This window comes from Canis lupus, chromosome 6, assembly GCF_003254725.2.
Source record: "Canis lupus dingo isolate Sandy chromosome 6, ASM325472v2, whole genome shotgun sequence".
Classification (NCBI taxonomy): domain Eukaryota; kingdom Metazoa; phylum Chordata; class Mammalia; order Carnivora; family Canidae; genus Canis; species Canis lupus.
Window position 1 is genome coordinate 28,803,914 of NC_064248.1, and position 12,101 is coordinate 28,816,014.

General features: G+C 38.3%; 1 protein-coding gene across 16 annotated transcripts in view; it reads right to left on the reverse strand.

Moving 5' to 3' along the window:
* MRTFB (myocardin related transcription factor B) overlaps positions 1-12,101 on the reverse strand; it is a 210,701-nt gene that overhangs the window by 16,575 nt on the left and 182,025 nt on the right. For all 16 annotated transcript variants that reach the window (XM_025416466.3, XM_025416458.2, XM_035718209.2 and 13 more), the window contains one exon: positions 2,442-2,502. In XM_025416466.3, coding sequence (XP_025272251.1) covers positions 2,442-2,502 — 61 coding nt within the window. The remainder of the gene's footprint in view (positions 1-2,441; positions 2,503-12,101) is intronic.

Sequence of the window (12,101 nt, forward strand, 5' to 3'; positions counted from 1 at the left end):
TATTACCAGGACAGTTATTTTATTATTTCGCGAAGACTTATTCACAGTCCATCTTAGGGGTAGGAAGAGAATGCTATTGGTCAGGTATGGTCCTGGATAACCTATAGGATGATGGCTCATCTTAGTTAAGTAAATATTTAGCTTAGAACATTCTGATATGCTTTCTATCCTTTTTGGTAAGAGTGATAAGCATCACAAGCAGTTATATGCCACTAGGTAGGAGTCGATGGTTTTATTTTTTCTAAAGATTTTATCTAAAGATAAAGCAGGCTCCATGCAGGGAGCTCGACGTGGGACTCGATCCTGCGACTCCAGGATCACGCCCTGGGCTGAAGGCAGCGCTAAACCGCTGAGCCACCCGGGCTGCCCTATTTCTTTGGTTATTTAATCTTTGGGTCCTTGTTCTCAGTTACTTCAGGCTTCAGACAGGGTACATGGAATTGCCATCACTGTGGCATGCCACCCTCAAGGTCAAAATGTATGTCCTCAGTTTGTGCAGATATGGAGTACATTCTGAATATCATGAAAGATCTAAATATGTTCTTTTTCCAGTTATCATTATAGTTGAACTGTGTGCCCAGTTCAGCTATATACGTTCTGTATAAAATTCTAAAGAGATACAATGCCATCTTATTTTATGCCTGAATTAAAGGCAACACACAGCTCCTTTGACCTTCTTTATTTTTCTGACTTGTCTTGTTTTCCGAATTTACCTAAAATCTTGAAAGATCTGGCAATATCTTAAGCACTAACTAGGGCAGCCCTGGCGGCACAGCGGTTTGGCGCCGCCTGCAGCCCCAGTTGTGATCCTGGATACCCGGGATCGAGTCCCATGTCGGGCTCTCTGCATGGAGCCTGCTTCTCCCTCTGCCTGTGTCTCTTGTCTCTCTCTGTATGTCTCTATGAGTAAATAAATAAAATCTTAAAAAAAAAAATCACTAACTATGGGTTATTCCTTGCTGGATCAAGTAGAAAATTAATGTACCATCTGCTTCAGATACTAGTGTTCATTTAGATACGTTTATTTGAATAAAGTTTCTTTTTTACTTTCTTTTGGGTATCTGGTTTCATTTCTAGATGGATACAGGAGGAGAAATGGATTTGCTAGGAGCTGTGGGAACTCAATGACTGGGATGCATAAGTGAAAGACTCCTATATGTAAACTGTTGACCATGTGTACTGTACTGCTTTTCTGTGTGTGTCTTTAGCACAGTTTGTCATTTCTCATTCCCTGTAGTCATCTCTAGAATTGTTCTGAAAGTTGACAGTACTAAGTAATCAGTCTCATAATCAACTCTTTAAACCTCCTTTCTTATTATTACTGGCATTAATTAACAATAAGATAAAATAATGTCCTCATTGGATGCTTTGCCATTGAAAAAAAATCATTCCTGGTAGAAAATATCTCACTTGATGACTTTGTCACATTTTAATTTCCAAGTTTAGGCTATTAAAAATTACTCCTTTTAATCATTTAGAAAGTCTTTACTTTCGCCAGATTTGGCAAAAAACATTAAAAAAAAAAACAACACCTTAAAATCAGGCAATCAAACATCTATTTCTCTTATTTCCACAGCATAGATATATCATACGTTATTTTGCGAGGCCAATGCAGTTCCTAGAAAAAAAAAATCTATTTGCACATGTAGAGCTACAGTTAAACATCAAGAATTTCCCATGTCTTCAAAACCAAATAGTATCTGCTATGGATAGAGAAATTTTAAAAATTTTATCACTTTTTAAGGTGATCAAAATTTTGATTTTGAAAATCAAAATTTCAGATTTTCACTGTTTAAAAATCTGAATAAAACTCCTTTCATCAAGGTAATTTAAGAATACTTACTCTAAAACAGCGTTTGCAATTTTAAAATACTGATTTTTAACTTATTTTGAAAGGTACATTTGCTGAGGTAGAGATACCCTTGATTGTGTATGGGGTTAATATTCTTTATCACTTTTTAAGGTGATACACTATAAAGTCTAAGATTTTCAATTATACACAGAAAGTATTTTAAAATTGCCTTTAAATTCTCACCAAGTTACTAGAGCTTGTGGGTAACGTGATTATTACAATATTAGTAGTGTGCGGCAGAGTGCTTTTATCCTACCACAATGACCTACATATGGGACAGGTTTTGAAGTTTTTCAATGTGGAATTTAAATTTGGCTCTCCTTTGCTATTTTGAGCTGGTCTGTTGTTTCAGCAGGCATAGATCTATGGATAAATCTAACATTATGTTAATGTAAGCTGAAATAGTGACTGTTTCTCCATTTATAAGTTGTTTTAATGTCCTAACTGAACAGATTTAAAACATAAACTTCATTGGAATTAGAATATGTTTCTCACTACTCAAAGATATGCCATGAGCTCTAAAGGAAAACGTTCATAAATTTGTCATAAGAGGTTACTTGGATGAGGTCTGATGTGATTTGGGACTTACCCCCACTCTTAATTAGGATATCAAAGAGGTCGTCCATCTGCTGACTGTGTGCATTTGAAATCTACAACAAAGGAGAACAGAAATTAGCCTTCTTTCATACAGATGTGGAAGCATTATACAACTGGGAGCTCTAAGCCACCTTACAGAACATCTAGTTCTAATCTATTATTCGATAATTTTGAGAATGCTGAGGTCACTGCAGACATTAAGCCATTTACCCAGTGTGTCAGAGCTGCTTAAGTGGACAGAGCAAGAATGGGGCAGATACCTAGATCAGCTGACCTATACATTTTTCTTACTTTTTACCATGCATTTTGAGAAGTCGCTAATACTTGCTTTTTTTTTTTTTCAATACTTGCTTTTAAAAATACTTTATTCATTTGTGTCCAGGTAAAAATATAAGGTATGTATAAAGGTGATTATACTATATTTTTTTGGCTTCACTGAGTCACGTGACCTCCAATAAACTACCCTTACATGTAAACTCATAATACTGTCAATAAAATCAAGATAGCAAACATATCCATTGCCCTGCAACCTTCCTCAATGGTCTTTTGTAATAGTTCCCTCATTCCCAGGCAACCTAGTGACTGCTTTCTCTGGTCACAGAAAAAGAAAAGTTTACTTTACATTTCTTGGAGCTTTGTATCAATGAACCCCTACAGTATACATATTTTTGGAAATAGAGGAAGCTTCTTTCATTTAACATAATAATTCTGAGATTTAGCCATGTTGTAGAGTACACATCAGGGAAGGTTAGTGCACTTTTTTTTTTTTAAAGATTTAATTAATTAATTAATTAATTATATATATAGAGAGAGGCAGTGACACAGGCAGAAGGATAAACAGGCTCCATGCCGGGAGCCTGATCGCCCCCTGGACCAAAGGCAGGCGCCAAACCGCTGAGCCACCCAGGGATCCCCTAGTGCACTCTTTTTTATTGCCAAGGATGTTTGTGTTGGTTATTGCCATTTTTTGGCTGTTACAAATAAAGTTGCTGTGAACATTTGTGTACAAGTCTCTATATGAGGTAAATGTCAAGGAGGGCACAGTGGAATCATAGGGTAGCAATAGGTTTAACTTTTTAAGAAATGTCTGTTTTGCAAAGCGATCGTATCATTTTACATTTCCACCAGTACCATATGATATTTCCGGTCGCTCTATATTTTCGTCAACACTTGGTATGGTCAGTCATTTTAATTTAAGACACATTTAATAAGGTGTATAGTGGTTTTGCATTGTGGTTTCAATGTGCATTTTCCTAATGACTAATAATGTTGAGCATCTTTTCATGTGCTTGTTTGCCATCTGTATATTTTCTTTTTTATTTTTTTTTGGGGGGGGGGCTGTTCTAATCTTTTGACTGCTCCAGACTTCTTAGGCATACTGTTTGCATGGTATATCTTTTTCCAATCATTTACTTTTGACCTGTGTCTTTGTATTTTTTTTTGTGTGTGTGTCTTTGTATTTAAAATATGCCTCTTCAAACCAAGAAACAGACTCTTAGCTACAGAGACCAAATTGATGGTTACCAGAAGAGGGGCAGGTGGGGGATGGCTGAAGTAGGTGATGGGGATTAAGGAGTGCACTTGTGATGAGCACTGGGTGATGTATGGAAGTGTTGAATCACTATATTGTACACCTGGAATTTATATTACATTGCATGTTAACTGAAATTTAAATAAAAACAAAAAATAAAAGTTTATATCAAGGAAAAAAGTATGCCTCTTATAGGTGCATACATTAGTTATCTATTATTGTATTATACTTTATTGTACTATATTGTACTATATTGTACTATATTGTAATACTTTATTGTATTATATATTGTACTCCAACAAGTTTAGTGGCTTAAAATGATAAAGAGTTATTCTCTTACAGTTTCTGTGGGTCAGTTTAAATGGGTAGTTCTGGCTTGGGGTCTTTCATGAGGATGTGGTCAAATGTTGACCAGGCTATGGCCATTTCAGGCCTTGCTGGAGAATGTCCATTCTGACAATTTCTGCATTTTAATTGTATTGTTTACTCCACTAGCATGTCCTGCGCAGTCAGCGACAGGGTTAAGAGCTTGGGTTTACCGTGTTATTTGATTTGCCCTGTTGTGGTTTTTGTTCCTCCTACGGTTCTTGTCCTTTTAAAAAAGATATTCATTTGATTTATTTTTGGAAATCTAACTTAATTTATTTTATAAATGCTGTACTTTAGTCGTTACCATAGACATAAAACATACATCCTTAATTTTTCACAGGTTACTTCATGTTGTACTATTGTATATAAACTATAAACCCCTGTAAAGATCGACTTCCTCCATCTTTTATTAGATACTTTATCTCTTCTTTATCTCAAAATATCTTTAGCTCATTTTCATTCTTAAAGGACATTTTTACTTGATAGAGATTTCTGGTTTGACGATCTCTCACTCTCTTTACCTCTCCCTCCTCGCTAAGAATTTTAAAGACATTTCTCCACTGTTTTCTGACTTCAGTAGTTTCTGATGAAAAGTGACTCATAAAACAAACTGTTGTTACCCTGTGTGCATTGTATTGCTTTTCTCTTTATGATTGCAAGATGTGCTCTTTAACTTTGGCTTTTAATTTGACTCTGATATGACCAGGCCTTTTATTTACCCCGTTTGGTGTCACTGAGTGTCTCCAAGTTATAAATTTGTCTTTCAGCACATTTGTGAAAAATTTGACCATTATTTCCTAGAATATTTTACCTGTCTCATTCTCTTCACGGACCCCTATCATACCTATCTTAGACTGATATTAAATAACAAGTCTCTGAGGTTCTGTTCTCTTTAAAAAACAAAATCTTTTGTTATTCAGACTAGATAAATTTTATTGATCTATCTTCAAGTTCACAGACTTTTTACCTTTTTTCACTGTCCTCTCCATTCTAAGACCATCTATATATTTTTTCATTTTAGATATTTTTAATTTTTTTCCATTTCATTAAAAATATTTCTATGTTTGCTATTTTTTTACCCATTATGAATATATTTTCCTTTACATCATTGACAGTTAAAAATAGTTGCTTTAAAATCCTTATCTGCAAGTTCTGACATCTGGATTAGCTGGAGTTGGCCTTAGATGATTGCCTTTTGCATTTTTTTCCTTATTTGTATATTGTATGTTATAAATGGCTATTATGGATATAAAATTGTGAAGACTCTGTACTGTTATTTTTCTCAGATGAGTGGTTTCTTTTGTCTTAGCAGGCAATTATCTTGGTTGGACTTGACCTTCAAAATATTTTTTGGGCAGAAGTTCCAATCGCAGCTCCCATCTTTTTAGCTCAGCTGCTATGACCACTCAGTGCGTTATGTGGCTTAGGGGTCAGTTAGAGATGTGGGCAGACAGAATTTGGGGATCTCCCCTCTAGTTTTTTCCCTTTTGGGCTGCTCTCAGCTCTCTGACTTCCCAGAGGATAAAGGCTATGGGTTTTTCTACCAATAGCCTCACCACTTAGCCTGACCCCAGAGTAAAAGCAGCAAAAAGAGGTAACTCATGCTATTATCACCCTTCCTCTGAGTGTGACTCCTCACCAGACTGTGACTGCATTTATTCGCTCTTCAATGCCTTCATGTTATTGCTTTTTGTGTTATGACCAGGCTTTACAGCTGTTATCTGTGGAAGACTTACTTCGCCAACAGTGGAACTGGAAGTCTGAGTTTATATAAAGGGATTTGAAAAACCTTAGGTTGCCTGGAGTTTGATGCTTAATGGTGTATAAAGAGTACCAGACACTGATGTAGAGTTCAGCTCCCTCAGTCTATAAACATTAACCAGAGACAGATAAACGGCAGGGATTCCGATCAGCTGTCTAGGTTAAAGTGAGGTAATCATTCTTTGTTGCTGTTACATATATCAAGTGAGTAATACATATTAATCTACACACAAGAACTAGGTTAGGAGGGATGAGTGCTACCTATTAATTTTCTTAAAAATTGCAGTTTAAGCTCTTTGCAATTCACTTCATCTCTGTTCCCCTGAGAAGAGAACAGATGTCACTTCTTAATGCACCAATGGGGAGTCTAGTCCAGCACCATTTGTTTCAAGTCTTTTTGTAAATGTTTACAACTATTTCTGAAATTTGGTTTTTCCCTCACAGATAAGGGCCCCTGCTGAGTATTTAACTGAAGAAACCTTTTACAACCACAAAAGTTATGCTCTTTTGCATGAAGCACATGGCAACTGTTTACTTCCTCAGGGAGGCAGTCCACTCTGAACAACCCTGCACACCCTTTGTGAGTATGCTGCCTGGAACTGAGCAGTTTCTGTGGCTGCTCACTGAGCCAACTGGGTAGGTCAGCGTGACCACTCACTCCCTGGTTGAGGGGACTGGCTTATTTGGTGCTTGCTGCCAAAAGCGTTGACAACTCTTGGTCACGTACAACCTATCAAGCCACACTGAGTCACTCCAGAGAACATGGGAGTAAGGGGCACTAGCACAGTGAGGCTCCCAGTTCTGCTATTTGCTGTGAGTACTAAAGTCTTACTCGGACCTGCTCTATTTTGTCCTCTACTTGCAGTACCCACAGAGTGCTGTGAGGGTCACCTGTTGCATCCTCTGGGAGGCATGGGTTCTTTCTTGAAACTTACCTGGGTGTTAGTTTAGATGGGCAGGGAGACCAAGAGAAAGGTTTAGGGTACGGTGTGACATGGTTATTGTGGTTGGGCACTCACCATAGGCCAGATGCCTTTACAGACAGGAACTCTATTCCCATCTTTTGGAATAGAGAGCAATAGGGAAGGCTCAGAGGACAGGTAAGCACCTTGCATAGAACCACATGGTTACCGGCTATGGATCAGTACATAGTGAAGTCGGGAGGACCTTAGGTCTGTCTCCTTCAGGGTGCATTGGTGCTTGCATGAGCTGGCCTGCTGGAGCAGAGGGTGCTATGGATGACAATGAGATGAAGCAGGAGAAGGCAGGTGTAGGTGCTGGGCAGTCTTAATGGCCAGCCTGGTACAAGGTTAATTTAGTGCCACCCTGACACATGGTGGCTTTAGAAAGTAGGAGGATCCTAAGCTCACCTCGTCCCATGGACACACCTAGATAACAGCCACATCAGAACAACTAAGAAAAATCACCTGAAGCCTGGCACAAAAGATTTTCTACAGTTGACTGTAGAGAGGAGGGTACATGGAACAGAGGAGGAGGGGCAGAGATGAAGTAATGAACCAAACTCCTGGTGAGACTAACCACAAATGAGAGAGATGCCACAAGCATAAAGAAAGGAGAGTAGACCCCACATTAGGCACTCTAGCCATGGGGGAGCCAAACTAGAAAGATTTGAAAACCAATGGGGCTTAACTCTGGGTACTTTGAAAATCAGTGGGCTTAGCTCTTGGAGAACTGGATGGCAACAGGAAACTGAGTCCTCACCCTTAAAGATCCAGCATAACAAACAGCCCCATTGAGATACAGCACAGAAGTTAGTAGTTTGAAAAGTGCCTGAAGCATAAGGGAAGATTTATTTACTAATCTCAGAACATGTGCTGGAGAAGCAGGAATCTTTAAGAGATTTCTGCAAGAGCAAAAGAACTGGTGGGCACCATTCTTCCTCTGCTCAAGTCTAGACATCCAACAGTTGCAGTAAACAGCACAGCTACCATCTACCTTGCTAACACTACACCGTGCTCTGCATTTTCCTGGAGACTCACACTACCCCAAGATGCCCCACTTTAAGCAGCCCTGGCAGGAACCGGCTCCACTCCAAAGTGACTCCTGTCCTGGGCAGAGGAGAAGATAACCGCACACACCAATTCTACTGCGGTCCCAGTCTTCCCCCCTTGGGGAAGACATCTGATTTAACTGCTGGCCCTGCCCACCAATAAAAGACAAGGAAGAGAGTGCCCTGCAGGTTGGTACAGCCACAGCCCTGGCAAATGGGCTGAAGGCAGGGATCTGGTCTGATCCAACTATAAATCCAAGGCAGCCCAGACTGGCCCCTAACAGCAGACAGACCAAACCCTGCCACAATAGGCAAAGTAGGCCAGTGCAACCAACTGGACTGGGGGCAAATGTGGCTCAGCCACAACAGTAGGATGCATGCAACACATGTAACAGACACCTCCTGAAGCAACTACTTCTGGTGAGCAGGGCACAGGGCACTCACTACAGGGCACTACAGCACCTCTTTTTCCTGAGGCCACTGCTTTCAAAAGCAGGAGATGTAGCTGACTTTCCTAGTACATAGAAACAGAGATTTAGACAAAATGAGGAGACAGAGGAATGCTTCCCCAAAGAACCAGAGATGAACTCAATAACTGAAATTAAAAATATACAAGGTGAGGGGAGCACCTAAGTGGCTCAGTTGATTAAGCATCTGCCTTCAGCTCAGGTCATGATCCTGGGGTCCTGGGATTGAGCCCTGCATCAGGCTCCCTGCTCAGTGGGGAGTGTGCCTCTTCCTTTCCCCCTCTGCCTGTGCTCTCTTTGTCAAATAGAATCTTTAAAAAAATAGACAAGAGGGAATCAATTCTAGATTAGAGGAAGCAGAAGAATGGATTAGTCAGCTGGAACAGAGTAATGGAAAGCAAATAAGAACAAAATACCACAAAATGAGAGCAGGCTAAGGGAACTCAGCAACACCATTAAGCATGACAATATTCACATTATTGGGAACCCATAAGGAGAAAAGAGGGCACAAAATTTATCTGAAGAAGTAATAGCTAAAAAATTCCTTAATCTGGAGAAGGAAACAGACACACAGGTCTAGAAGGCACAGCAAGCCCCAGAGAGATGAACCCAAGAAGGTCCACACCAAGACACATAGTAATTAAAATGGCCAAAAGTAGTGATAGAGAATTTTGAAAGCACCAAAAGAAAACAGCTATATATAAAAGAAACCCCATATGACTATCAGCTCATTTTTCAGCATAAACCTTGCATGCCAGAAGGGAGTGGTGTAATATAGTCAAAGTGCTAAAAGGAGAAAACCTACAAGAATACTCTACCCAGCAAGGATATCATTCAGAATAGAAGGAGAGAAAAAGGGTTTCCCAAACAAAATGTAAAGGATTTCATCACCACTAAGCCAGCCTTACAAGAAATGTTACAGGGAATTCTTTGGAAAGAAAAGGTCATCATTAGGAGGAAGAAAATTAGAAAAGGAAAAATTTCACAGGTAAATACAAACATAATAAAAGTAGATTAATCATATAAACCCAGAATGAAGGTTAAAGCACACAAGCAGTAAAGTCAATTAAATCAGTCAAGGGAGTCACAAAATAAAAGGATGTAAAGTATGACATGATATATATAAAATGTGCCGGGGAGGAGGGGAGGAGTAAAAATGTAGTGTTTTTAGAATTAGTACAAACATGACTATCAAATTAATATATATTTGCTATACGTATAGCACGTTATCAATCTAATAGTAACCACAAATCAAAAACCAGTAATAGGCAAAAAAAAAAAAAAAAAGACAAAGGAATTCAAGTATATCACTCAAGAAAGACATTAAGCTGCAAGGGAAGAGAGCAAGACAGGAAAGGAACAGAGAAGAAATACAAAACTAATCATAAAACAAGTAACAAAATGGAAATAAGTACATACCCATCAATAATTACTTTGAATGTAAATGGACTAAATGTTCCAATCAAAAGACACAGGGTGACTGGCTGGATTAAAAAAAGCAAAATCCATCTATATGCTGCCTACAGGACACTCACTTCAGACCAAAAGACATGCAAATTGAAGGTAAAGGGACGGAAAAACATTTATTATGCAAATGAAAGTGAAAAAGGAAGCTCACATAGCAATACTTAATCTATCAGACAAAACAGACTAAAACAAAGGACACTACATAAGGATAAAGGGAACAATCCAATAAGAAGAAATAACAATTGTAAATAGTTATCCTCACAACATAGGAGCAAATACATAAAGCAACTATTAATAGACATAAAGGAAGAAACTGACAGTGGTATATAATGGTAGGGAACTTTCCACAAGAACTAGAACAAAGAATTCTAAAATTTGTATGGAACCACAAAAGACCTTGACTAGCCAAAGCATCTTGAAAAAGGAGAACAAAGTTGGAGGTATCACAATCCCAGTTTTTAAGATACAAAGCTGTACTAATCAGAACAGTATTGTACTGGCAGAAAAAGAGACACCTAGATCAATGGAACAGAATAGAGAGTCCAGAAATAAACCCATTCTTCTATGGTCAATTAATCTATGACAAAGAAAGCAAGAATATACAATGGAGAAAACACAGTCTCTTCAACAAACGGTGTTAGGAAAACTGTACAATGACATGCAAAAGAATGAAACTGGATGACTTTTTTAACACCATGCACAAAAATAAACTCAAAATGCATTAAGGACCTAAACGTGAGACCTGAAATCATGAAAGTCTTAGAAGAAAACAGGCAATAATTTCTTGAATATCAGCCATAGAAACATTTTTGTATATGTGTCTCTTCTGGCAAGGGTAACAAAAGCAAAATTAAACTCTTGGGGCTACACCAAGATAAAAAGCTTCTGCACAGCAAAGGAAACCATCAACAAAGAGGTAGCCTATGGCATGGGAGGAGATATTTGCAAATGATATATCTGATTAAGAGGCTAATATTCAAAACATATGAGGACCTTATACAATTCAATATCAAAAAACCAAGTAATCCAATTAAAAAATGGGCAGAAGACATGAACAAACATTTCTCCAAAGACATACAGATGGCCAATAGATAATAAAAAGATCCTCAAGATCACTCATGATCAGGACATGCAAATCAAAACCATAAGGAGATATCACCTCACCCCTGTCAGAATGGCTAAAATCAAAAACACAAGATAACAAGTGCTGATGTGGAAAAAAAGGAACCCTTGTGCACTGTTGGTGGGAATATAAACTGGTGATGCCACTGGGGAAAACAGTATGGGGGTTCCTCACGAAATTAAAAACAGAATTACCTTATGATCTGGTAATCACAGTATTGGGTGTTTATGCAAGGAAAACAAAAACATTAATTTGAAAAGAGATATGCACCCTTATGTTTATTGTAGATTATTTACAATAGCCAAACTATGGAAGCAGCCCAAGTGTCCATCAGTAGATGAATGGATAAAGAAGATGGGGTGTGTATACGCAGTGGAATATTACTCCGCCATAAAAAAGAAAGAGCTCTTGCCATCTGCAACAACACTGATGGACAGAGAGGCTATAATGCTCAGTGAAGTAAATCAGCCAGAGAAAGATAAATACCAAATGATTTCACTCATGTGGAATTTAAGAAACAAAACAAAGGAAAAAGACAAGCAAAAACCCAGACACGTAAATAGAGAACTAGTGGTTGCCAGAGGGGAGACAGGAGAAGATGGGTGTAATAGGTGACGGGGATGAAGAGTACACCCAATGTGATGAGCACTGAGAAATGTAAAAAATTACTGAATCACTATATTGTAACCTGAAACTAATCTCACACTGTACATTATTTATACTCGAATAAAAAAAAGAAGAGAAACTTGTATCAAATACATGCCTTGGCCATCATCACATCTATCCTTAACATGACCCATTTCCCCAAGGAGAAGTTAAAAGGAAAACCTTGAGTTTGAGTAAGCAGGAAGTGCAGGTTACATAGTAGCCAAAACTAGGAGTCTTCCCAGTATTTTGATTTAAAGTAGCATTTAAAGGAGAAG